Source organism: Hemicordylus capensis, chromosome 2 (genome assembly GCF_027244095.1).
Source record: "Hemicordylus capensis ecotype Gifberg chromosome 2, rHemCap1.1.pri, whole genome shotgun sequence".
Classification (NCBI taxonomy): Eukaryota; Metazoa; Chordata; class Lepidosauria; order Squamata; family Cordylidae; genus Hemicordylus; species Hemicordylus capensis.
This window is the reverse complement of record NC_069658.1, coordinates 251,383,026-251,410,580: the sequence shown is the minus strand read 5'-3', so window position 1 is coordinate 251,410,580 and position 27,555 is coordinate 251,383,026. Positions and strand designations below refer to the sequence as shown.

At 45.9% G+C, this 27,555-nt stretch overlaps 1 protein-coding gene across 2 annotated transcripts; it reads right to left on the bottom strand.

The window, feature by feature from the left end:
- Window positions 1-1,277: 1,277 nt before the first annotated feature.
- On the bottom strand, window positions 1,278-26,151 carry LOC128343098 (zinc finger protein RFP-like). Of its 2 annotated transcripts, XM_053291614.1 has the most exons (9): window positions 25,996-26,151; window positions 22,691-22,725; window positions 21,605-22,121; window positions 12,510-12,605; window positions 9,692-9,922; window positions 6,547-6,569; window positions 5,635-5,750; window positions 5,183-5,215; window positions 1,278-2,760 (listed from the first exon to the last, which is right to left on the bottom strand). In XM_053291614.1, exons 3-9 carry the CDS (start codon window positions 22,019-22,021, stop codon window positions 2,240-2,242), a joined length of 1,437 nt encoding a protein of 478 aa, XP_053147589.1. In that variant the 5' UTR covers window positions 22,022-22,121; window positions 22,691-22,725; window positions 25,996-26,151; the 3' UTR covers window positions 1,278-2,239. The 2 variants fall into 2 exon arrangements, with proteins under 2 accessions (XP_053147589.1, XP_053147588.1); XM_053291613.1 differs by lacking the exon at window positions 22,691-22,725.
- Window positions 26,152-27,555: the final 1,404 nt, after the last annotated feature.

Below are 27,555 nucleotides of genomic sequence, written 5' to 3'. Positions count from 1 at the left end.
CAAGTTGAACCATTGTGGTGGTATCAGGAAACAGCCCAGAAAGATTTTGGCATTTAAACATCATCTATGTATTTAAATCTGTCTACCCATATTGGTATTGATGCCTCTGAGTACCAGTTGCAGGGGAGTAACAGCAGGAGGGAAGGCATGCCCTCAACTCGTGCCTGTAGGCTTCCAGTGGCATCTGGTGGGCCACTGTGTCCAGCAGGGCTGTTCTTATGTTATGTTCTTACCCATTTGTGAAAAAGGACACAACTATTCAGCACAATTATTGTAATATTAAAACCACAGAGCTCCTTAAACGCTGTATTCTTCCGTGGGCCAGTTTAGGCGATCACCTGCCAGCACACATGATGAATGGGTGCGTGTGTGTGTGCTGAGAATGTGCCCATCACTGGAAGAAGTTCATCACTGGAACTTCTTCATCACTGGAGGAAGTTCTAAGTCACTCTCACAGTATTCCTTAAACAGGGTTTTGGAGTACACTATTCTGGGCAGTAAAGATAAATGCCTCCCTCAGAGCCAGCGTGGTGTAGTGGTTAGAGTGCTGGACTAGGACCAAGGAGACCCGAGTTCAAATCCCCATTCAGCCATGAGACTAGCTGGGTGACTCTGGGCCAGTCATTTCTCTCTCAGCCTAACCTACTTCACAGGGTTGTTGTGAAAGAGAAACTCAAGTATGTAGTACACCGCTCTGGGCTCCTTGGAGGAAGAGCGGGATATAAATGTATAATAATAATAATAATAATTCTGTGACAATATCTATAACAACTGACAATAAAATTCAGCCATCCCAGGTCCTTGGGAAAGACTCGATGTCTGGATAAAACAAACCAGTCAATAACACCTGTCTGACTGTGTAAACAAGAAATAATAACAACAATAACAATAGCAACAACAACAAAGGGACACCCCAAGAGTGTTTCAGGATGTTCTCCGATGATGTCAAGCAGGTGCATTCTCAGCATGTCCCCAACCTTACTGCATTTGCCAGTGGGCGACTGTTCAAACTGACCCACTGAAACCTGATACAACTCAAGTGCTGTTGAATGGTCTCATATGAAATTTAATCTCTTGATTCACCTACAAGTCCGGTGAAATCCACAAAATAACAGCACATGTTATAAAAAGATTAAACAAAAATTTTATTTATTAACAAACCAACAGCTGGATCTGCTTAATTACAAACTGGAGATTATTTTATAGAACAACTCTATAAATGAGAGTCACACTGCCTGGCATAACATCCCCTGAATTGGCTGGGTCCAGCTCCCCCACCCCACCCCCCCAGAGCAATATTCTCTTTGGTCAGTGAAACTGATGCAGGAGGATCTTCATCTAGAAGGCAGATTGCCAAATGACCAGCAAAGTATCCTCTTTGAATAGCGCAACTTTGCCTAGAATGTCATGTCAGCCTTCCTGAGAAGTAACCATGAAGGAGGGCTTTAGGTATGTGTATGAATGTTCACATCTAGAGGGCGGGGTGGGGTGGGGAGAAGAGGATACAAATTAGAGCCAAGGGTCATGGAGATTCCACGGATGATCAGGGTGAGACTCATGTAGAACTGTGACCTTGCGCAAAATAAATCCAGCATTGTGTCAATGTGTTTCTGCCTCTTAAAAAAAAAAAAAAAAGCCAGAGGGAATGCTGGAAAAGGAAGAGTGGAAGCAGACTCCATTTAAGTGGGTTAATTCTGGTGACTCTGATCTTTAGAGGCCTTTGCAGAGCTGCTCATGAGGAACAAATTGCCGTCTTTAATTTACCCTACTGGAGGTCCAAAGAATTAACCAAGCAAGGCTTGTGGCTATAGTTGGCTAGAGCCAAAGGGAAGGCTGAAGACAGAAAGACAGACACAGCAGTGAATCAAGGCAGGATTGCTGTCTGACCCCCACCCCATCGCCTGTCATGACTACCTGATCACAAGGTTGTCCAGAACTTTATTAAATCATTAATGCACCCTCATTTTTGTATTTTGCAACTGGCTCAGTGGTAGGAGCAGGGAGTGGCTTCCTTACTGACACAAAGGCCAGCCAATCAGGTCTGTGCAAAGCCCTGCAGAAGAAGAGGAGGCTGTTCCTTCATGATTGATTCTGGCTAATTAGTACTGTGCAAATTCAGTCTAACTCCAAGAAGAAATAAGCATCCCCCCCACACACCCAGCCAATTCTTGGGCTGGAAGCTGTGCACGTTTATGTGTGTGTGGAATGTATCTCCATCTCTCTCCACTTTTTTACTGCTTCAGGGATGCAGTGTCAGAGGGGCATTTGCATACACAAAAAAGAAAGGGAGGAGGGTCTCTCCAGAGATCGAGACCCCTGAGAATGTGTGGATCAGAGCTGCTGTGTCAGCATCAAAAAAGGCCACCTGCCCCCCAGCATAGTTCAAAGTCACTCGAACCTTCTTTAGCTGCCCACTTGTCATGGACAGAAGAAGATCATGTAAGGAACTGGAAGCCCAGTACCCACCTTCCCACATCTCCATAGACCAAATGCCTCCCTCTGGACTCCAGTCAATATCACCCTTTCTTTCCACAGATTTTCTAGCAACCCCCACAGCCCACCAACCTTTATTTCCCACAGCAACTTCCCAGCAGTGTCTGCCTGCTGTGAATCCCTCACATCCCAGCACACAACAGTATTTGCTGAATCTCTCAGGATTCTTGGGCAGGTCTTGATCTTCGACTCCCCATCTCACGCTTTTAAGATCCTCAGCCAGGATGAGTTGGGGATGAGCTGTGTCTGGATCCAGAGTGACGTTGGCTGTTTGGGAGAGGGAAGAAAATGATGAGATCAGCTGAGAGAATGATTAGCATCCTGCCCCTAGACACCTATTATTCACTTGTGATTTAACAGAGGGGTTTTCAGCCTTTTTAAACAGGTATGCCCCTTCTGTCTCCTACAGCTCAAGTACCCCATGTAAGCAGCCAAGAACTGTGAACCTCACCCCCCAAATAAATCTTGCCAGAGTTGGTAGGAAATAAAATAGAAGCTAAGTGAATCTGCCCTAGAAAATCCTGTAGCCCTGAGCTCTGGTCCACTAGAGCAAGGATCCTCAATGGTGGGCCCCCAGATGTTCTTGGACTTCAACTCCCATAATCCTCAGCCAAAGCCCACTGGGCCTGGAGATTATGGGAGTTGAAGTCCAATAACATCTGGGGACCCAACGTTGAGAATCCCCACACTAGAGCCTCAAGGCCAGGGCTTCACAGCATTCCCCAGCATACCTTGCTCTCCCTCCTCCTTTCCCCACGTGTAGTTGGCTAGGTGCTTCGGATCAGCCCACCCCTCCCTCAGCCTGACTGACAGGCTTGGCAACAAGCTGAGCATCAGCCAGCATTCCCCTCACTGCTAAGCTTGTCAGTCAGCTCAGCAAGGGGTGGGGTGGGCTGAGCCTGAGCGCTTGGCCAGCCAGTCACAGGGAGGAGGGAGGGAGGGAGGCTGCCTGACATTCTTCCCCCTCCCCTCCTAGAGGAGGAGCCAACAGTGTAGGATGCAAGTGAGTCGGGGAGGTGGGAGGGTCCTGAGTATGGCATGTACTTCCTATGCAAGCTTCCCAGGGTTTCAAATACCCCTGGCTGAAAACGCAATTTAACATATTTATACTCGGAGGTCCATAAAGCACGGGAAGATTAATATCAAAAGGTGTGTGTGGTGGGGAAGGTGCTTTGGGTCCAAACCCTCTGGGGTTGGGAAGGTGTGACGAAACACAGATCCCCATCTTAGCTCAACAGTTTCTCACTTTTGAGAGGACAGGGCCATCAAGCTACAGGCCTAAGCCTTTTTCACAGCAGGTAACTAGTTCAAACTGGATTCAGCTTAGACATGCTAATTCAGCCCAATTAAGGAGGAGGGACCTACCCTGGCCAGCGTTACATCAGAGATACAATGATTCTTTCCCTTGGATCCCAGAGCTGTCTATCTCTGGAAGAGTGGGAAAGCCTTCCGCCTTTTGTATCAATATAAAACAGTGGACAAGAAACCCTCCATTTTGTCCCCAGTACAGTCTTGAGTTGCCAGCAAATAGGCACCTTGCCACTAGCTGCTTGTTGTCTCCAGAAACGGAGGGGCTGTAGGGATTGATGCTCCCTCAGTCAAGGACCAGTTTACTGCTAGTCTAAGGTAAAGCTCAGTGCTAGCTAGTTAGTTAATGCCTTTTGTACTCTATACTTCCAGTTCCCCTATTTTATACCAGTCCCTTATTCTGTGTGCAACCCTTGTTTCTTAATAAAGTGTATATACTTCGAAGTGGCTTCAGGCTGATCGAACAGGGTTCTGGAGGGTTACGTGCAAAAACTCTTCCCTATGTGTCTCATAAGGTCATTTGCTACTTTTGTGCTGTTTCTGAATAATATATTGCTGTCTAGAATTTAGTTGTGTGGACTCTGGCTGTACAGTGCCTGCAAGTCCCAAGCCAGACAGTTCTAGGTTGTTGAAGCCGCGTCTAAGCCTGGTCAGTGGCTTTAGAGCAGTCTTCAACTGGTGGCAGCCTACCTCGAAGGAGCGGCGTTGCTCCTAGATTTGGGATCAGAGCAATCTCTCTACAGAAAACACATCCCTGGAAAGCATAGAGTAACCCCCGTTTCGTCACAATTAATAACCAGACCTTGAATTGAGAGTGGAAATGTGGCTGCAGCCAATGCAGCAGGAGCAACAGAGGTGTTATGTTTTCCTCTGGGCCAGCCCCACTCAGCAGCTTGGCTGTAGCATTAGACGTTCTCCAAAACTCTCGAAGGGCAGCCCAGGCACAGTACAGTAGTCCAGTTTGGAGAAGGATGTGTCACCATGGCCAGGTCTGTCCTTTCAAAGTGCAGCAGGCACCCCAATTAGAAATGGGCAAATGCAACCCTCACCAGGTCTCCCTCCTCAATATCCTCAATATCAAGGATGCCAAGCAGAGTGCCAGATCAAGGAGCAGCCCCAAACTGTCAAGCTGAGTTTCCAGAGGGAGAGCAAACCCACCCAACACAGAGGAAACCCCACCCTCTGCTTAGCATCCTTGATGTCCAGCAGCACCTCTGTCTTGTCACCTCCCCATGGCACACTCATTTCCCGAGGCCATCGCCTCCCCTTGCCTCGGGGAGAACCTGCCCCGTGGAGCTCCGATGGAGCAGAAATAGACAGCATTATAACAAGCCCCCCTCCCTCCCGCGAGTGTTGTCTTCTACCAGTCGCTGGTATGTACCTTTCTGCAGCCGGACTCCAGATAGAAGTGTGCCTGAGAAAGGAAAAGGACCAGACAGTAAGCATCACACCATCCCACTTATAACAAATCAACTGAGCCCTCTCAAGCCTCCGCACCATCTTGGAAGGCATGTGTGCCTCACTTTCCCCATAGAGTTCTATAGAAAGATTGCTGGGAAGGACGACACTTCCCAGCATCCCATGCCCACCTGCCGAGATGGTGCTGGGCCTCAACTAGGCTCTGTTTCTTTTAGAAGCCCTCCTCCGAGAACAGTAGAGCATTGCATGGAGGTCAGTGCAACAGGAAATAGCTCTTGCACTGAACTTTTTTTTTAAAACCAAAGTGCCCCCCCCCATTTAAAAAACAGTGAAGTTCATTGACCCAGAGCCTTCCACAAACATCAGGGCCAATGCATGTTTCAGTATAAAGTCCTTGCAGCCATTCTTCATTACCTTTAAATTCATTCATGATACCCTGCAGAAAGAGATTTATATCGCAAATGTCCACAATCCTCCACTTCAGTTCAAGGGGAAATGCCACTGGGTCCTGAAAGGGCTCCTTCTTACACCTAGTCGAAAGAAACCATGTTAGTCTATAATTCAAGGATTTCAGACATTCTGACTGGAGCAAAAGAAAGGAATGCGGGGAAAGGAAATAGCACGGGATGGAAAGGCTTTATTCTTGCCGAACTAGCAAGGGGAAGCAAAGTGAAATGGGGATTGCTAGTCACCCACACTCCATTGGGAATGACTTTCTAAGCGGTGACTTGGTGGCAGCGTTTTAAACTACCAGGACTTTTGGGTTTACCAGAATCTTTTCTTAACTTTTCTGGGTTTGGAAAGTTAAAGATTTTTAAACCAGCTAGTCTGAGTCTCAGGACTCTCTCAGAACACAGGAAAGGGATGACTCAGCACTAAAGCCTCCCTCGTGCTTCAGAACTAGTTAAATCTGGCCAGTCAGTTAATCATTCACTTGGTTGCTGGCTGAATCTGGGAGAAAAGGAAAATTCTCCACTACCCGCAATTTGTTACAACTGTCAGGTAGAACAAGCATTTTAATTATGCTTTTAATAGACTATGGAAAAACAATCCCACAAAAGCACTGTAGAGACTAGCATGGAAACAGCCATTGTCTGGATTCTTTGTCTTTAAGTGTGGGAACATATTACATCACTCAGGGTGGGAGGTGGAGGTGGGAGTGGGGCACAAGGGGCACCCTAGACCCCCCCACTTCAGCCCAGGAACATTTGTACCCTTCAGTCCAGGCTATGCCATGGTTTGCAAGGGGGCCAAAGTAATGCAGCTCTGATCAAAGTCCTTCTCTGTCTTGTGAAGGATGAAGGGAAATGAGTGGGATCCACTTACCTCTGCAAGGTGCTCCCGATATCCTAGAGGCAAAAGAGAGAAATAAGGAACTCAGTGCCACAGTGTGATGAGCATGTTTAAAAATTAAGCATTTCAACTACTAAATTTATCTGGCTATTTATTCTTATACTGCCTTTCATCAAATGGGTCCAGGCCAGGGCAGTGTACAAAATATTATAAGCATCAAACACAAATGAATTAAAAAATATATATTAAAACAAAACGGACCGCAGCAATCAGAATGGATAGTAACCACTGTAGGTCCTTCAGCTTCCTAATTAAAAGCCTGAACAAAAAAAGAGTGTGTGCATTTTGGACAGACACACACACACAAATTTAAATGTAACATGAGACCAGTGGTCCCTCTAATTTTTTTCATCTCTGTGCAGAATGAGTTTTGTTCTGGGTGGCAGTATCACAGCAGTGTGTAGTGCATGTGCATTCAGAATGGGCCCTCCTGATTCAACCTGAGCAGGACCCAAACTGAACGGAGCAGACATCCAAAAACTTGTGAGCGTGTGCGCGCACCTTAAGAGGGAACAGTGCATGAGACACTCCAGTCACTGGCTTATATCTAGACCAGTGTTCCCTCTAATTTTTATCATGAGTGAGTGGAAAGAGTTTTGTTCTGGGCAGCAGTCTCAAGGCAGTGTGCGCACATCACTCTCTCTTACATACAGAAGGTAAGGTGAAGGTAAAGTGTGCCGTCAAGTCGATTTCAACTCCTGGCACCCACAGAGCCCTGTGGTTTTCTTGGGTAGAATACAGGAAGGGTTTACCATTGCCTCCTCCCATGCAGTATGAGATGATGCCTTTCAGCATCTTCCTATATCGCTGCTGCCCAATATAGTACCAGCAGGGATTCGAACTGGCAACCTTCTGCTTGTTAGTCAGGCAGTTCCCCGCTGCGCCACTTAAGGTAACATATACAGAAGGAAGAATTCATTTTAAAAAAAATTATCTCCCCCACACCTACTATGGCGGCCCTACTATGGAGCAAATGTGAGACATCATCACCATCATTATCACGTTTACATTTATAAAGCACCTCAATTTATTAAGCACTGTACAATAATATATTTTAAAAGACAATCACAAAGTCACAATTTAAAACTCATCAAAACAATAAGAAAAGGGTATAGACAGGGAAGGAGGGATGAAAGCAAGAGGAAGCATAGAAGAATTATTCTGAACTAGAAACTATAAATGCTTAAGAATGTATTCATTGGATCTTTGTCCTGCATTTTTGCCATGCTGGAGTACGTGCATGGGATTCCCAGCTAAAATAGCTCACAAAAGCATGTGTCCCACACTCTAAGGTGTTATTTATTAAATACCTCAAGGAGACATCCAAATAGAAACTAAAAGGACAGCTTTTAGCTGTAGGATCAGCAACCAAGGGCTGATAGCCCGCCCCCATCCGTCTCTGATATAAAAAATAATATGATCTCATCTGAAATGTTTGGGGAGGGTATAATTGTTATTTTTTAAATTGAAAAGATGCTCTATTTTATGATGATGATGATGATGATGATGATGATGATGATGATGATGATGATAACTGCCCAGAGACGCAAGTTTGGGGCAGTATAGAAATGTTTTTGTCTATTAATCATTCTGATTTTTTGTATCCCTTATCTATCTATCTATCTAATTTCTATACCGCCCCAAACTTGTGTCTCTGGGCAGTTTACAAATCATCATACCAAACAACTGACAACAGCCTTTAGTAATGTATTATGCAGACTAAAATATTCTATATTTTGTTACCCTTCCCCCATCGCGTTCAGCTGGCTGGGACAGGCTAAGCCAGATTATGCTGCATGTTTTCCTAACTAACATCCCCTCTCAAAGCAGCATTTGGTTGCCTGCTTAATGCAGCTCTCCTAATGCAGCCTCACATGGACTTTAAAATGACACAACGAGGACTTGGACTTAAAAACGACACAGTATTCCCAGCTTCGGGGCAGGCTATTACGAGAGGGAGAAAGATAAGGGCGAGAGGGGGGAAAGGATGGGGGTAGACTTGGCTTGAGGAGAGGGGTGGGGAAGGATGGTGCAGGCTTTTACGAGGGAGGGGGAAGAAAGGGGGAAGAAAGGGGGAACGGCTAGGGAGCTTCCCCGACCATTCAGGCAGCTATCGGCTGCCCTTGTTGCTTGGCCCTCCACATGGCTCAGGAGCTTCCCCCGCTTTTCCCCCTTAGGAACCTAACCCCCAGATTTACATCGCCCCAATGCCTCGGTATTCGCGGTTTTGGTATCTGCTGAGAACTGAACCCCCACAAAGACCAAGGATTTCCTGTACATACAAACACAAATTTAAGTGTTAGGGAGACAGCCACTACAGACTGGCTGGCTCATAGCCACACTAAGTTACCCATAAGCAGTCTTACTGAAATTCTATTTGAAATTAATTCTATTGATTTCAATGCACTCACGGCACATTTGTGGAAACCTGTCAGTTAAGCTGAAGGAAGGGGTACGCTGCCTTCAGCAAATAGCCAGCCAATCAGGAGCCAAGGAGGAGGATCTTCACCCTCCTCTCGCCCCTTCTGAGCAGACGCATGGCTGAGGACGCATCAGCTTCAAGCCACCAATCCTCAGACAGGGAACAAATAGAACAGCTACAGCATTTGGAGGCAGAAGGGTTCCAAGAGCCCTGTGGGAACCCTTTCAAGTACCTCTAGTGGTACTAGCACCAGCACTAGGAATCCTGGCCTTAGGATATCCAGATTGGAAAGTGAGGCATGGCCTTATTCTAATCAGGTTATGCAACTGCAATAATAGTGGACTTAAACTTATCATAAGACCTTCTCAAAACTCCAGCCACTCTGTTTACTACAACAGTAACACAAGCCTTATTCAGACAGTATGTTGAAAATGTATATGGCTGGCCACTGTGTACGTATGTGTACAGTGTACACAAGGTACAGATCTGTACACAAGTAAAGTTATTCACACCTTATTTTGAACACAGGTTCGGCAGTATACTTCCTATCAGTACCATGCATTTGAGCAGCCTGTACCTAAGTTCACTTTAAAGTGAATGCAAGTAGACACACACAACCCCGTGTAGAAGCGTACAGACATATGTGCAACCAGCCTAATAGCACTAGAGGCTGGCTTATTTTGACGACAGTCTTACCAGCAGCAGCTCATGGGCTGGCTGCTGACACGCCTTCTCTATCTCCTGGATACGACTTTCAAGAGCGGAGTGTTCCTCGGAGAGTTTGGCCATCTGCTCCTCTCTTCTTCTCTCAATCTCCTTCTCCACCTCTTCCATCTGGGCCAGCAAGAGTTTCTCTTGGTCCTCCAGAAACTGTTGCAGTTCTTTGAACTTTGCTACTGTGCTCTCTTTCTCTGCTCTTGTTTTCTCCTGCAACAAGCACATAGAAAGAGCAACAAATCTACATATTTATTTCTCCTAGGTGTACCCGTCGCTAATCCCATGCATGGCAGCTCTCACAAGAGAGCTGTGAATTAGTGACGGGGATGGGAGGAGAAGCAGGCAAAAGTTGCAGCTTATCCTTAAAGTCAAACTATATACACCAGAGGACTGGAAAGAAGTCAACATAATACTGATTATAAATTCATCATTACAGCAGATGGTAATCCGAAGGCCAGAGTATGGAATAGGGAATCTTGTAGGAATACTAATAGCCCGCAGTTTGCAAACGCTAAAGGTGAAGTTTGGGTTGTTTTTGTGTTGCAGACTTGCATCAGACTCTGAAAGGAGTTTGATGGTTTCAACACACACATAGGGCTGCCTGGATAAAAGCAGCGAAATAAACTGTAGACCAGGGCTGCACAAATTCAGCCTTTCAGCTGTTGTTAGACTACAACTCCCATCATTCCCAGCCATTGGCCAACAGTCAGGGATTATGGGAGTTGTGATCCAACATCTGCAGCAGTGCCGAAGTTGTGCGGAGCAGCTGCAAACTGTTGGGGCACTCACCTCCCACATGAACCTTTCTCCTTCCCCTCTTTCGTTTTGCTTAGCATCTGTTGCAGGAGTAGGCAACCAAGGCTGCCTACTCCACCCTAGCTTGATAAAGCATTCTGTGTGACTCAGAAGCTCTCTGTCTAAAACTAACTTCTTAGTTGTTCCTCAGACTTGTTTGAAAATACAGTGTTAAAGAACAGAGTAAGCATTTGAAATTCAGGGTAAAATTAAAAAGGTTGTATTTATGTATTTAATTTCTACTAGCTGACCTGGCGCAGAGCATGTGTGTCCCTAGTTCTCCCTGACTCCCCCACTTCAGCCCTAGTTCGTTCTCCCTTGGCGGCTAGGCTTCTCCTCCCCGCCCACCGCCGCTTCTCCTCCCCACCACTTCCAAAAATCCTCAGTTTTAACTATTAACTATTTGCCGCTGCCACCTTTCTTCCCTGCCTGCCTCCACTGGCGTTTCCCCACCAGGCCAGCCTCCACTGCCCTTCCCCCACTTCTTTGCCCATCCGCCTGCCACCATGGCCACCGTTTTCTTCCCAGCCAGCCGCCCTCGCCTGCCCACCCTCTTCCCCTCACCCACCAGCTGCGCCGCTGCTCGCTGGCATTTTGTTTCCCCACCAGCCAACTGCCTGGCTGCTGCCACCACCACCATTTTTTCCCCTCCAGGCCATCCTGTTGCTATCCCAAACTCTCTGCCACACATGGGATTAGCGACAGGTATGCCTAGGAGAATTAAATATATAGATAGATACTGCCCAACTCCAAAGGCTCTAGGTGATTCACAAAAAACAAAACACAAAATAAGACAAGCTGTTAAAACCATTTAAAACATTCAAAGATTACTAAAAGCCTGGCTAAAAATGTGTCTTAAGGGCTCTTTTAATGGCTGGTAAAGATGTTAAACCACAAACATCTAAAGGGAGTGCATTCCATAGCCCCTGGCTACAGAGAAGGCCTGTTCCAGAGACTGACCTCTTTCGATTACCTTAATGTGTGATGGGGATCATGCAGAAGCATTATAAAGGCAAAGGTTGTCTTACATAAGACATAAGAAAATGCTCAGTGTGTTCTACAGTCTGAGCCTGTAAATGTTTATTTAGAAGTACATTTCATTGGTTTAATAGGACTGCGTGCAGATGATTCTAGTCTTAGAAGGAAAAGATGTTAAGGAATCAAACTTTGTTGCTGAGAACAATTGGAAGCTACAAAATGTTATAATTGGAATAGAGCAGCTTCTCCCCTCTGTAAAACAAAAACCAAACCAAACCCCTTTACTTTCACACACACACACACACACACGGGCTACTGTGAGAGCTCTATTGAACACAATGCTATAGTCTAGTAACAATGTTTGAGACTGAAATTCCATGGTGTTTAATGCAAGTCTGGTTCAATGGAACGTCATAATTTTTGTAACTCACATTAGTAATTACAGGAAAAAGTGGGAGAGAAATACGGAAATAAATGCTATATTCCATTTGTTTCAGGGCAGAATACAAAGTGCTGATGGTTACTTTTAAAGCCCTGAACAGCTTGGGCCCAAGCTACCTTAGAGAGAGCCTTCTTCTGTATGATCCCCATCGCACATTGAGGTGATCTGGAGAGGTCCGTCTCCAGTTACCACCGGTACGTCTGGTGGCAACTCGGAACTGGGCCTTCTCTGTAGCTGCTCCTCGCCTATGGAATGCACTCCTGGCAGATATCTGCAATTTAGGCTCGCTGTTGGCCTTTAAGAGGTCTGTGAAAACTTGTTTGGCCTGGCCTTCCAAGGTTTTTCAATTGTTTTGTGGTATTTTAATTTGTTTTAAATGGTTTTGAATTGGTTTTATATTGTTTTAAGTAGCATGTTTTAGATGGTGTTAGTTTTATGTCTTTTTAAATTTGTTGCGTACCACCCAGAACCTTTGGATGGGTGGTATAAACATGAAACAAATAAATAAAATAAATAAATTATTCCATTTCTGCAGATAATGGTTCTTGTACTTTTCCACTTGCTAGTAATAGTTACACTTACAAGGAGGTCTTCGCTTTCCTTTTTTGTCTTTGCTTTATTTGCCAGAATCTTTAAGCTTTCCAGCCTCAGAATCTTCAGGCTTGTGCTGATCTGAACCTAAAGGGGGAAAAGCAAAAGTTCTAGCTCAGTTTTTTCCCAATAAGACAAAAAAAAAATAACAAACAACAACTTTGTTAGTCGCCCCATAACATTTTTTCCCCTCTGGGTGGCTCACAACACAGGATTAAAACATACAATAAAAACACATCACACATTAAATCATAACAGACAAAAAGGAAGAAATAAAATATTCAGATTTCTTTTAGTTATGTAGTATTTCTACAAATCCAACTTGTCATTAAGAGAGAAATAGATACAGACAAACTGAGTGATGCATTAGCTTCTACTCACATTCCACTAGGAATGTGGAGAATGTTTCGATTCCAAAATGTTTTGACTTGACAGGCTGCTTTGAGTGTTTCAAGCTTGAAACAGAACTCCCTTCAAATAAAGGGCCTGTTTTGAGCTCAGAGCAAAACCACCCAATTTCTAGTCACAGGGTTTTGACGTTTCGAGAGCCATTTTGGAGGCCTCTTTTCCCCTTGCTGATTGTTTTTGTGGCACTGGCTTCCAATTGACTTGCAATCTCCTTGCTTCTTGGCTGGCTTCTTATCATACAAATCAAGTGTTGACATGGGCAACTGGGCCCCCATTAGTCGGCAGAGGAAGGAAGGAGGAGGTAACCCAAAGGTGGGAGATGCATCATTTGAGCTTATGACTATACTTGCTGCTAAGGGTCCTGCAGAGGCAGTTGTTGCCAGAGGTGCACCTAGGTGATTTTGGAGCCTGGACCTAAAGGCCTTTGGAGGTCCCCTCTATAAGTTAAGCATCATCACCTAAAGGTCTCTGGAGCCCCACCTCCACTGCAAGTTAACCATCATCATCCCACACATACACACACAGTGTGACACACGCATTATTTTTAAACACGTGGATCTTTGAGGGCACAAACAGCAACTGAACTCACAAGAATGTAAGAATATAAACAGGTATATTTATGCAAATATGCATTAGCACAAACATTTCAACATGCAACTTAAAATATTCCCATCCCACATGTTTCTTTCCCCACTCCCCACTCTGTCTCCAAGGAGTCCAATTTTTAACTGATCCAAAAAGATTTTGAATGAAGGGGGAAACACTCTCCAACTTGAAACTCATATCTTCTGCATCTGCTGGGTTGATCCACTAGGGTTGATCCAGCTGTTCTGCTCTGTCAGGCACTTGCAGCTTTCCAGTAAGATCGAGAATAGAAAATACAAGTTATTAATTCCCTGTAATTAAAAAAAACTATTTGCACCTTGCCAATGAATTCAAATGCAACATGGCTGGAATCTAACAATAATGTCTAGATAACTGTAGGGGTGTGCATGGAACCGGCTGGCTCAGTTTGCTTCGAGTCTGGACTGGACTCAAACCTGACCGGCCAAGTTCGGTCCAGCCCCCGTCGAACCCCCGCAGTCCGGTCCAGGGGGGTTCGTGAATTATTATTTTTTAATTTAACAATAAAAATACCTCTAGCCCCTTTGGGGGGCTTCCTGTAGACTGTGGAGGGGTCTGCAAAGGTTCCCCCTCCCCCTGCCGGCCTCTTAAATCACTGCCACAGCCCGGGGAAATGCTTCATTTTGGTCCATTCGGGCCTCTGTAAGTGCATACGGCAGCCACCACCATACATGCGCAAATCACCTCTGTAAGGCCCTGGGTCATGCCAGGCCTCACAGAAGCCATTTATGCATGTGCAGTGGTGGCCAAAATGGCCACCACACAGACTTACAGAGGCCCCAAAAGGCCAAAATGAAGCATTTTCCTCGGCCGCGGTGGTGATTTAAGAGACTGGCGGGGGAAGGGGAACCTTTGCAGACCACCTCCCCCCCACAGCTTACAGGAAGCCCCCCAAAGGGGCTAGAGATATTTTTAATTTATTTTTTTTAAAAAAATTTAAAAGTTGAAGAAAATTTGCGGACTTGTCTGGAGGTTCGGTTCCGGTCCAGACGGAACCAGGGTGGGGTTTGGTTCGATCCCGAACCCCCGAACCTCTGGACCGAACTAGTCCACACATCCCTAGATAACTGATAACTGTCACCAACAATTAGATGTGGCCTTGTCAGCTATCTGAAAAGCTGCAACACAGAAAATGAAACACACATTTATTGGTACACTGCAAGAGCTCACATGCACGCAGTATGCTCACCTGCTGATGGTTTCCTTCCATTAGGCCAAATTGCTGCTTGCATCATGCCAATGAATCCAAAAGCAACAGGGAACATTAACAACAATTTCTAGCAACCATTTTGAGAACTGTCAACAATCAACAACAACATGTGGCTCTGTCTGTCACACAGGAAATGGGGAAAACCTGCAACACAGAAAATTAGGGGAAAGGAATTGGTACTCAGCAAGCACTGTGAGGAGAAGTGTGCATTAAACAAGCCAAGCCATAGCTACTTACTTCAAACAGAAACTCTTCTGGCAGCAAATTCTTCAATAACCTCATCAAAATTGATTTTTCTTGCTAGCTTGCTTTCAATTGACAAGATGGCCAGACTGCTTAATCTCTCTTCTGTCATAGTTGATCTTAGATAATTCTTTATTAGCTTCAGTTTACTAAAACTTTGCTCACAGGAAGACAGTGATACATGCAGAGTACTGAAAATGCACAAAGTAGTGTCAATATTATAGTAAGTTGCTTTCAAATTATGTTCGGTAATTATGTTCAGGAGACTCACTGGGTCTGTTGTTGCCTCCAGGTGGATTCGTTTTTATGAAATGCTTGAAGGCAAGAAGCTCATCAGACAGAATGTCTGCAGAGAGGTCTTTTTGGGAAAGTGTTTCACACTTTTTGCCTCACTCATTTTCTCTAAAGTTGCCATTGTTAGCACAGATAATTTCTTCTCAATGTTCTGCCCAGCACTGAAATGACATTCTAGTTCACTGACAATATTATCCAACAGTCTGTAGAAGATGTCAACACAGAACTTATCCTCTTCAGATACACTCTGTGCTTCATCATGTGACCCTTCACCAATAAAACTTTCGTTCCCTTGTTTTTTCAAAGCTTTCAGTTGCACCTTCAACTCTTCTGGCTTTTTCTTTTGCACCTGTCAGTAACTCTTCACATTTTGTTGCACACCTCATTGTTTGCACAGTGTCAATTAACATTTGAATAAGACTACATGCAGTTGTAAAAGTGATTTATTTGGACTGCAGTCTTACATTCACTTTGTCTATTTCTTTCAAAATCTGGCACCACAGAGGAGAGAGAACAATAAATGAGTTTTTTGACATCTGTTTCCTTAGTGATGTTGCCTTGGCCTTTGACTCACCATCAATTCAAGTGTCTTCAATTATTGCAGTCAGTACATTGCATATTTCCGGGAACTGGGTGAAAACAGCTCTGACAGCTACAATTTTTGCTGACCATCTTGAGCTATCTTGCTTCACTGAAAGATGGAGATGCTCTTTCATGATAAGGATATGTTGATCCAGAGAACAATGCCAAAAAATACGATGAACTATGGAATCAGTGATGCTGCATGAACTCCAACCAGGTATAAACTATGTGCAAAGCAAGGTACATAATGTGCTGATTTATACTTGGCCAAAATTCTTGCTTGAACTCCTTTGAATTCCCGCCATGTTTGATCCATTGTCATAGCACTGACCTCAACAGTCTTCCCATATCAGGCCCTCCTGTTCTAGTTCAGCTTCTAAATTCCATGACATGCTTTCTCCTTTTTTGTCCGTGCACTCATAAAAGCCTAAGAATGACTCCTCAATAGTCCAAATTTCATCTATCAGTTTCACATACCTAATTATTTTGCTGGTTTGCTCCATGTGAGAAATATCAGGAGTGTAATCAATCATAAATGAAAAGTATTTACTTTTTTGAAGTATTGTGCTTTTTATTTTCTCTGCTAAAATTGCTATGAATCCATTTTGAATGTTGCTTGAAAAGTACGAGATTGCCCTGGTAGAGGACTCCCTTACAGAAGTAACATGTTGCTGCAGAACAGAACCAAATTCACTTAGAAGCTCCACTAATCCTAAGAAGTTACCATTGTGAAGGTCATCAAATGTGCTCACTTTTCCATGTAGGGGAAGGTTTCTTTCACACAAGTACAGAATAATATGCAGCAATCTTTTCAGCATTGTGCACCATTTATTTATTTCGCTTTTCAGCTAGGCTTGCAGATGATAATCAATTGCATCTTTTTCCAGCCTGTTGGATAACTCTTTTCATTTCCACATGCATGACCTGTGCAAGGAAAAATGTTAATGAAGTGGAACGGCCTCACTCAAATGCTTCCATGAGGTAAAGACTCTTGCTGGGATCCAAGAAAGTAGTTAAGAGTTTTGGATTTGTCCATGAATAAGCTGCAAGCAAAACAAAACAGTGCCCTCTTTATTTCACTGAATATCAACCAGCTTCTGTTTATCTTTTCAACATTCGGAAGGATTTTGTAAAACCAGCTTGCTTTGAATCGTCTACCACGGTCATCTTTGCAAAAAGAATAATCTCTTTCTAAATCCTGATGAGGACCTTTTCCCACCAGAACACACCTAGTCTGTCACTGATTTTAGTAGGCCAAGTGGCAGGAGCATGCGTTAATTTGAAATATGGTCCTGAATCTTTGATCTACAGGCCTACTAGTTGGTCTTAGGCTTCACTGGCTGTCTCAACTCCAGGCATATAAGCAGTATCTTTGAACAGGTCTTCTCCTGCTGCTTCACTGCCTGTCTCATCCACTGGTATGGAGTAGGGATGTGCACGGAATTGGTTCCATGCACTCCTGGGAGGTGGGAGGTGGTTGCTTTAAGGTGCGGGGAGGGTGCCCTTACCTCCCCCACCGCGTTTTTCCCACCTGCGCTGCTGCCAAAACCACTGACATGGAGCAGCCAAGTACCTTCTTGCCACCCTGGTCAACGTAATACCAGAAGTGACTGGTGCGCATGCGCACATCACGCACACCGGCCACTTCCGGTATTACGTGGACCGGCCTGGCAAGAAGTTACTCGGCCGCCCTGCAACATCAATTTTGGCAGCAGCACAGGCGGGGGAAATGCTGTGGGGGGGGGGGGTAAGGGCACCCTCCCCGTGCCTTAAGGCAACCACCCCCCATATCTGAACCAGCTCCAACGCTGGCATTTCAGACTGGTTTGGCGCTCCAGAAAAGGAGTGCCAAACCGGTTCCGTGCACATCTCTAGTTTGGAGGCAGTAGCTTTGCACAGGTCTTCTCCTGATGCTTCTCTGCCACAACTTCCGGTATGGAGGTAGTCGTTTTGAACGGGGCAGTCTTTTCCTTCACTGGCGGTCCTTCACTTCTGCTGATGTAGAAGTAGCTTCTACAGATCTGGCAGGAGCGGACAGCCATTGGCCAAGAGCTTTCTTCTGCTCTTGAACCTCCTTCTTACGAGATCTGGCCAATTTCCCTTTTGAAGCCCCACTTAAGATGAACATGCTTAGACATAATGAAAGCACCTGCAAAATAAACAATACCAAGCAAATTCTCAGAGGAGGAATAGGATTCTCATGCATTTGCAGAAAAGACAGGTATTCACCATTGTTCTAAACAGCAGTGACAAACACAGATTATTATTATTATTATTACATTTATATCCCGCTCTTTCTCCAAGGAGCCCAGAGCGGTGTACTACATACTTAAGTTTCTCTTTCACAACAACCCTGTGAAGTAGGTTAGGATGAGAGAGAAGTGACTGGCCTAGAGTCACTCAGAAAGTATTTGGCTGAATGGGGATTTGAACGCTGGTCTCCCCGGTCCTAGTCCAGCACTCTAACCATTACACGCACTTCGTCCATGATGATAACTAAGCAATTATGGGCACCTTATCCTTGACTAAGCAGAATTAGTTCTAACAGATACAAACTGTCACAAATCATTTTTAGAAACTATTCATCCCAACTAAATGTACATAGAAAATACAGAACTCTAAACTACAGATACCAACTTGTGCATGAACCCTCCTGCCACTAGTCTAGCATCACTGCAGCTTTCACAAAATACATTTCCTTTGCCACAGTAATGGGAAATGGAAGGTGGTGATTGAGAGCATGGGTTTTCAACCTTGGGTCCCCAGATGTTGTCAAATCAAATCTTTATTGTTACGGTCATTCGACCAGCAAAACACAAAGTACAAAAGCTTTACATAAAAGCGAGCTTTACATAAAAACGAACTTGGTCAAATAAATAATAAACTGTTGAAACATAAAACAGAACCATAACACCCAAGTTCATCCATTACACAAAACAGAGGGCTCCATGCATTGTAATAATCTAAAATTTAATTCAATCCAACCCCATATCTTGCTTCTCAACATTTCTTATCCTAGTCGTCTTAGCCAGGAAACAATACTTCGCCACGTTGTAAGATACTACATCCCAACGGTCTGTCAAAAGTAATTCTAGACAGAACTGTTCAGAACAACTGGGTATGCTGTTAAGAAGGACTTCTATATCTCTCCCACAAAGTTTGATAAAACTGACAGTTCAAGATAACATGGGCCGTTGACTCCACTTCCCCAGAATCACAAGGGCAGACACGCTCCATACGGGATCTTGCAGTATCTCCCCTCCCGGACAGCCGTTTCTAAGGCATTACACCGGGCCAGCGTCAGAGCCCTCCGGAAACTAGGTACTAATATTTTATTAAGGTATCTTGCTGGGTCAGACAGTGATGTTTGATTACCTAAATAGGTGTCAGCCCCTATCTGGCTTCTTTCCATCTGTTTCTCGATATCCATAATGCATTGGCACAGACATGCTCTTGCTCTCCCATAGCCCAAGACAACCAAAGCATCGCTGGAGAAGCCATAGTAATTCAACCCCTTCTCCACATAATATCTCCACCTAAACTTATATGTATCACTCAACACTAAGGGTGCTAGTCCTACTGGCTGAAAAATCAGCTTCAGCCAATATTCAAATATTACCAGCCAAACACTTGCCTCCACCCGAATCCAGCCTACTTCCAATCATAGAAATGCACTGGGGACACCCCGGGGTAGTTGGAGCACACTTCTCAAGAACTTTGATTTGATTGCCTCCAGCCTGGCAAGGTTGCCAGATGTTGTTGGATTATGGGAGCTGCTTTCCCCCTGTCAGCGCTCCACTGTAAACCGGTCTGGCAGTGCAGCAGCATACCTCCCTGCCGCCCCGTCCCCTCATTGGACCGGAAGTACCCAGCATGCATGTGCACGTCAGGCATGTGTTCCCACACGTCGCACTCACTTGCGTGCATGTTGGGTACTTGTGGTTGGACGAGTGGATGGGGCGGCAGGGAGGTATGCTGCCACCCTACCAGACCGGTTTATAATGGAGTGTCGGCGTGTGGAAAGCAGCGGGAGGGGAAAGCAGCGGGAGGGGAAAGCGCACCCTCCCGCACCCTTAAAGTCATCCCCCCGCCTTTGAATTTCCCCATGCCAGTTCCGTGCACATCCCAGTTGTCCATTAAATGTTCACTTAGTGAGTGGGGAAAGGGAGAGATGTACCTGAAATCTCTTGCTGCTGCTGCAGCTGACAAGTGAGCCTCGCCTTGCCACCTCGTGCTGTGTTGCTGAGCCACCCAACACAGCTGCTGTGCTGCCTGCAGCAGCCTGCAGGCTCCCTCAGGCTCTCCACATTGCTGGCGTTGCTGCTGCTACTTCCCTCGTGTTAGCGGTGCCAGCACTGCTGCAGATCACGTGATAGCACGCCACGCCATGCGAGGCAGGCAGCTGCTGACTGCTCCCGGAAGAGAAATGGGGGCTGGGGTGTGCCTCGCACACAGCTGGTCTTGCCTTTTGGCCTCCTCTCCACACACTACTAGTGGAAATGAAGTAGTAGTGGAGGATAGTGAATTACTACCCTCCAAGCACTACTGGAGACACACACACACGCCGAGCAGCACACACATTGCTGCCAGGCCAGGCCAACACAGGCACATGGAGGCCGGCCCACCGCCATTTCAGTTGCTGTCATGCAGGGCGGACGGGCATGGAGGACCCTGGGTGGGGGGGGACATTCAGAGGCCACCCGTGGTCGAGGACCGGACCTGAGCCTCAAAGTCCAGACCTAAGAGTGCCCCTGGCTGTTGCAATGGAGTCATAGTTGTGTGTGAGAGAGAACTTGTGTCAATGTTATTGCATTGTGGACACTGTGGCTGGCAGTGGATTCTGGGTCAGTGATTCTTTTTTGGCCATTTTTGGACCGTGCTCGAACTGTGTTGGGAGGGACAGATTCCCATTTCCTGTGTGCTTCTAATCTGCAGTGTTTTGCAAAGCAAGGCTGCAAAATGCATTGCAAATTTAATTTAATTTTTTTATTTGACATTTTTATACCGCCCAAAACTTACATCTCTGGGCGGTTTACAACAAAATAAAAACAGAAAGTAAAACATTAGTTAAAACAAAAACAAAAAGTTTAACACAACAACAATTTAAAATTTTCAAAACAATTTTTTAAAACAGCATCAAAACCATCAAAACAATATTAACGCTTGGGTGAACAGATGCGTCTTCAAAGATTTTTAAAAAGCCGTCAGAGATGGGGAGACTCTTATTTCACTAGGGAGCGCATTCCAAAGCCTTGGGGCAGCAGTGGAGAAGGCCCGTTCCTGAGTAGCCACCAGACGAGCTGGTGGAAAATGCAGGTGGACATCTCCTGATTATTTCAATGGGCGGTGGGGTTCATAATGAAGAAGATGTTCTCTTAAATACCCAGGGCCCAAACTGTTTAGGGCCTTATAGGTTATAACCAACACCTTGTATTTTCCCCAGAAACTTACTGTCAGCCAGTGTAGCTCCTTCAATATGGGAGTAATATGGTCTCTCTGAGATAACCCAGAGACCAACCTGGCTGCCGCATTCTGGACCACCTGTAGAACTGCTTTCAGAGACCTATCAAGCCCTTGACATGGGGTCCGAGGCTACAGCTTTCCCTCACCAACATCCTCAAAAGGACTTTCCTCTTGAGGTCAATTTCCCGATCAAACTGCCCTAGCACCCCTCAACATTCATCCCAATTATTCCTCAGTTCATACATCATCATCAAGTCCCCACCTTGTACTCCAAGGCAGCCTCCTCCACAGGAACCACAGTGTGTGCTCGGTGCTCCTTGGATTCCTTGCACACCACACAGATGGGGGCTTCATCCTCCTTGCAGAAGAGCTTCAGGGGCTCCTGGTGCCTTTCGCAGACTGTCCATCTTGCTACTCTCTGCTTTGCCTCCACCCAGAGCTCTTTGGCTATCTCAGCCACATTGGTCAGTTGCCAGTTTTGCTTCAAGTCCCTCTCCTGAACTCTCGCTCTGCATTCAGGACAGGCACCGTTTCCAGATGATTCCCTCCAGCAGTTGACAAGGCAGGTCTGGCAGAAATTGTGCCCACATATAAGCGTCACTGGATTTGTGAAAAAGTCCAGGCAAATGGGGCAAGTCACTTCAGGCTTAAGCCTCTTCCTGTAGCTTGGATCAGCCATGGTGCAGACACCAGGATGCCAACAGGCCGGGTTTTGCTTTCTTCTCTCTCTCTCCCACCAAAGCAGCTTGTAACTGGAGAATCTGGATTTCCTATAAGGGCTGAAAAAAGCAAGACTGGATTTCAGTGCTGGATACAGAATAAAAGGATGGTGCGTGGAGCTGTTGCCTACCTTAGGAAGAGAGAGGCACCCTAAAAGCTGTTTCAAAAGATCACAGGAGTGGAGAGGGAACTCTGACTCTGAAGCAAATGTTGGAGAATCAGTCCATGTTCTGGGCAGCAAGTCCAGCACAAACTTGTACTCCTGCCTTATGCTAAGATTCATTTGCACCCAAAAGGTTGGTCTGTTTCCCAATGAGATAGCACTGATGCTCACAAATCCTGAAGCAGCCCTGCCTGAAGTGATGGCATTCATTCAGAATATGGTGTGGTAGCAGGATCACAACTCAGTACCACAAGGTCAGAAATTATGTGCCTTACCACATCTATGGAACCCCAGGAATATATTCAGTATCTGCCTGGTTTCTGACTCCATGAAGATTCAAATATTTTGGGGTGCACATCCCAAAGTGTCTGGAGCACCTCAAAACACACAAATATTTAGCCCAACTAATTTATTGCAGGTGAGGCCAACATCTTCATTAAGGCCGTCAGCATTTTTCAAACTTACTTTCTTTTTCCAAACACTGTCCATGTGGGTCCACACTGTTCATTCAGCCATATTCACATACACACGGACAAATGTAATAGAGAAAATGGGTTAGCAAGGAGGTTTCAGGATGTCACAAATGATAGTATATTTTTAAGTCTATCAGTAACAGATAGGAATTCTTGTACACTAGAAACAGGTACCATCTCATGAAACTGAAGGCCAGAAAAATCAGGACTGACAAAAGTAAGTTCTGTTTCACACAACACATAATTCTCTGACACAGGTTGTTGTGGTGGTGGGCCACTAGCTTTGAGGGCTTTAAAGGGGGCTTAGACAAATTCATAGAAGAAAAGTCTATCAATAGCTACTAAGCTGGATGGCTAGATTACCTCCAGGCTCAGAAGCAGAATGCTGGGGAGCAACAACAGGAGAGAAGGCATGCCTTCATCTCTTGCCTGGGGTTTTTCCAGAGGCATCTGGTGGACCACAGTAGGAAACAGGATGCTGGACTAGATGGGCCTTGGGCCTGATCCATCAGGGCTGTTCTTATGACCATGCTTCATCAAGACAAACTCTCTAATCAGTTACAACTAAACACACCTAGCCTGTGGAACCCCCTGCCCCTGAAGGTTCTTACGTCCTCTTCATTAGCAGTTGTTTGCTGTCCAACAAAGTTTACTCTAATGTGCAGCTGAACACTGTTTTGTGTAGTGCAAAACATGGTGAAGTTTTGAGCAGTTGTACCTATGGAGTTTAAGAAGGTGGCAGGCCCATTTCCTTGAAGCATTTATACATAAAAAGAAACAGAGAACATACAAACAGAAAATAAAGATGATTCCTTTTAATCTTCATAACCCTAAACAAAAAGGTTAATTAGAGCCTTCCTTCCTTCCTTCCTTCCTTCCTTCCTTCCTTCCTTCCCCCTCTCTTCCCATCTGCCTTTTCCTATTTATTCTAAATTCCCTTTCCATCTTCCTCCTTTCCTTCCTGTTAGACAATTATGGAGTAAGGGGATGCTCGTGCAGTAAGAAACAAGGCTTAGAATAAAGCTCGCTGTTCACACTCATGCTTCTGGTGATTTACAAGGATAATTGTTATGAATTAGTGATATAATAAGAAAAGCAATCAAGGATTAAGCTCCCTGAGTGAGGCAAAGAATACAAGAATCCCTGTATCTGAAAAGGGATTTTTATATCCACTTTCTAATCCTGTGGTACAGAGCCTGATTGTAGGGACAAGTTACATATTTCACATTTGAGTTCCTTCAGAACTCTTGGGTGGATGCCATCTGACCCTGCCGATTTGTTAATTTTTAGTTTTTCAAGATAATTTAGAGCATCCTCTCTCGTCACACTCAAATCGGTCCAATTCTTCAGCCTCCAAGCCTGAGAAGCTCAGTTCCGGAGCCGGTATATGATCAGTGTCTGCTAAGACAGATGCAAATAACTCATTCAGCTTCTCTGCAATCTTATCCTCCTTCATAATCACTTTCACACCCTCATCATCTAGTGGCCAAAGCCAGTAAGACCTGGAAGTGATTGTTCTAAACCAGGGATGATAAGGGCATCTGCAAGCTCCTTTGTCATAGTAACATAGGAAGCTACCACTTACTGAATCAGACCATTGGTCTATCTAGTTCAGTATTGTCTACACAGACTGGCAGCATCTTCTCCAAGGTTGCAAGCAGGAATCTCTCTCAGCTCTATCTTGGAGAAGCCAGGGAGGGAACTTGAAACCTTCTGCTCTTCCCAGAGCGGCTCCATCCCCTGAAGGAAATATCTTACAGTGCTCACACCTCTAGTCTCCCATTCATATGCAACCAGGGTGGACCTTGCTTAGCTAAGGGGACAGGTCATGCTTGCTATCATAAGACCAGCTCTCCTCTCCTGCTCACACCTGCTCGGTTTTGGGAGCTACCAGCACATGGCTTGTGGAAATTGAGCCAATCACAAATGGTGGCTTGCTGAGGTAGAACCAGTCGCAGAATGGAAGTTTGTATACAGACCTACATCAACAGGATATTTACATCCCTTGTAAGATCATCAAGCCCCTGTAGTCCAGGACAGTGTTGCTGCAGGACAGGAAAGCAGCAAGAGAGGCTGCTTTGTATGAGAAGAAATTGGAGAAGAATTAATGAGAGAGAAAGTAAAAGCAACCCTGAGCACCCAGAAAGAAATTAAACATGGCCCAGCCAGGTTCCCACTCAGCCAGTCAATCAGATGTGCAGTGTTGGCTGAAAGGGAAGGGAGGCAGCAGCAGGTCCAAAAGCCAGATAATGTGGCTCCTGAACAACCTAATGCCTGTTAGGTTGGGAGAAGAGCTGGTCTTGTGGTAGCAAGCATGACCTGTCCCCTTAGCTAAGCAGGGTCTGCCCTGGTTGCATATGAATGGGAGACTACATGTGTGAGCACTGTAAGATATTCCCCTCAGGGGATGGAGCCACTTTGGGAAAAGCATCTAGGTTCCAAGCTCCCTCCCTGGCATCTAAGGCTGAGAGAGATTCCTGCCTGCAACCTTGGAGAAGCCACTGCCAGTCTGTGTAGACAATACTGAGCTAGATGGACCAATGGTCTGACTCAGTATATGGCAGCTTCCTATGTTCCTGCTCTAAAAAAGAAGACACATACATATTCTGTCTTCTCTAGAGTCACATACCAATGATGAAAACTAAAGCTAGCTACTCTTTTTGAGGGGAGAGAGCTGGCATCTCTGAGGCGATGCATCCCTTCCCTCCCCCCAACATCCATTATCTGAAGTAAAAAAGAACAGTTATTCTAAACAGGTGCAGAGGGCTGTGGAGCTGCAGCATGGGGTGGAGGAACTTCGAGGACTAGGCCGCCTAAGCCAGGAGGCAGCACATGGCATTTTTAGTCAGTTTTCTCTGGGCGTATGAGCTCAATGTGGCACTTTTATGTCTTGCGAAGAGGAACTTTTAATATAGTTTTTAAAACACACATTTATTTCACTAAAGGAAAACTGTGGTGCATATGCTTTAAACTGAAGTCACAGTACTATTGTTTAAGGAAACATAGCACTAATCCAAGATGTCCAGAATTTTTATTTTAAAAATTATCATGAAATCTCACTGGCATAAATCTCTGACAGGCTTATCATGTAAAGCAAGGCTAGCTTATTTAACCATATCTGGGGAGGACTGTAAATTTAGCAGCAGCAGCAAGGGCTCACTGGGATCAGTCTTTCTGCTGCAGTCAGTTGGCTGTCCTGCTCACTTCTGCAAGTACACAAGAAAGGCCAGCAAGAACTAAGGAACTCTGGGACTTGTAGTAATGAGGCAGTTTCTCATAGGAAGGCACATTACTCACTCTCTCTCGATCAAGAAGTCCCTGAGTTTCAGCAATTATCAGCAAACAATGTCTCAGCAGCAGCAATGATCCACCAGTACGCTCAATAGTATCACCAAAAGAAGCGGCTTTCTTTTTTGAGGGCTGGCTGGGCGGAGCCAGCCCAGGGATCCTTCTCCTCCCGTTTCACTTCCTCTTGGGAGCGGGAGACGCGCGTCATCACGGCGGCGGCGGGCTCAACCAATCTCCGGACAGCCCTCGCTCCTCCTCCCGCCCTCCCACCCAGGCTCTTCACGGCAGCAAAGCGAAAGGAAACGAGAAAAACGGAAGGCAAACAAAGAGGGGGAAAGGCAGGCTGGCAGCAGGAAAGGGGCACGGAGCTGATGGGCACATTTTTCTCCCCTTTGCAATCAGTTCTTGCAGCTGCTTTGTCGCCGCAGAGAGGAAAGCTGGTCTTGTGGTAGCAAACATGACTTGTCCCCTTAGCTAAGCAGGGCCTGCCCCGGTTGCATAGAAGTGTGAGCACGGTAAGATAAGATATTCCGCTCAGGAGGTGGAGCTCCAAGTTCCCTCCCTGACTTCTCCAAGATAGGGCTGCGAGGTTCCGCCGCCAGTCGGGGTAGACAATACTGAGCTAGATGGTCTGACTCAGTATATGGCAGCTTCCTATGTTCACAGCATGAAATTTGCATGACGAGAGTTTACTGGGCATTAGTATCTTATCCCTCAACAATTCTGTTTGGTTTTTCTGCAGTGGATCTTTTTAAAAACTGGTTTGGTGGTTGTTGTTGTGGGGGGGGGATGTTAACACTAACTAAACATTCTGGTGAGGCTACTCACATCTTGTTCCTGAGGACCATCTCTGCCACCTCCTCCATTGAACCTGGTGGATGGGTTGCTGCTGGGTGGGAGGGTGTCCACCTGCTTCCCCCGGCACCATGCTCAACAGTAGGGTTGCCACTGAGCTTGAGGGCCACCCATTGCCCCCCTCTCCGCCATGCCCAGTAGCTCGGCAGGAGAGCCATCCACTGCACTCTCCATTGTGCCCAGAGACTTGGCTTCTACTGGGCACAAGAGCCGCCTGCTGCCCTGCCTTCTGCCCAGTCCAGCAACTGAGTTGCTGCTGTGCGCAAGGGATACCCACATGGCCTTTTCCACTGAACCCAGCAGCTGCATGTGTGAGGCCCAGTTGCTGACTCCTCCACTAAGCCCAGCCGTGGAGCTGTTGCTTCTGAGTGCGAGGCTCATCCACTGCCCGATCCAGCGTGCCTAACCATTGACTGCCCCTGCCCCATATCTGACAACTGGGTTGCAGCTTGTGCAACCCAGTGCAAGCCATCTAATCCCCCACTGCCTGCACTGTCCCCAAGGGCTGCCCACCACCTTCTCCACTGTGTCCGGCAGGTGGGTGACGGCTAGGTGCAAGGACCAGCCACTGCCCTACCCACTGTCTGCCTGCTAGGCATGAGGGTTGCCCGCTGTCCTCCTCTGCCCACTCCACAAAGCCTGGCAGCTGGCTTGCTATGGAAAGGGAAGGGACCGCAGGCTCGGACTGGTCCACAGGGCAACAGGGCATATTCC

Excerpts from the sequence above, each read along its gene's own strand:
- LOC128343098 (XM_053291614.1), bottom strand. The coding sequence starts at position 22,021 with ATGGCTGATCCAAGCTACAGGAAGAGGCTTAAGCCTGAAGTGACTTGC. Across the intron at positions 6,570-9,691 it reads CAGCCCATGAGCTGCTGCTG|GATATCGGGAGCACCTTGCA; the intron begins GTAAGACTGTCG and ends TTTTGCCTCTAG. Across the intron at positions 5,751-6,546 it reads ATCGGGAGCACCTTGCAGAG|GTGTAAGAAGGAGCCCTTTC; the intron begins GTAAGTGGATCC and ends TCTTTCGACTAG.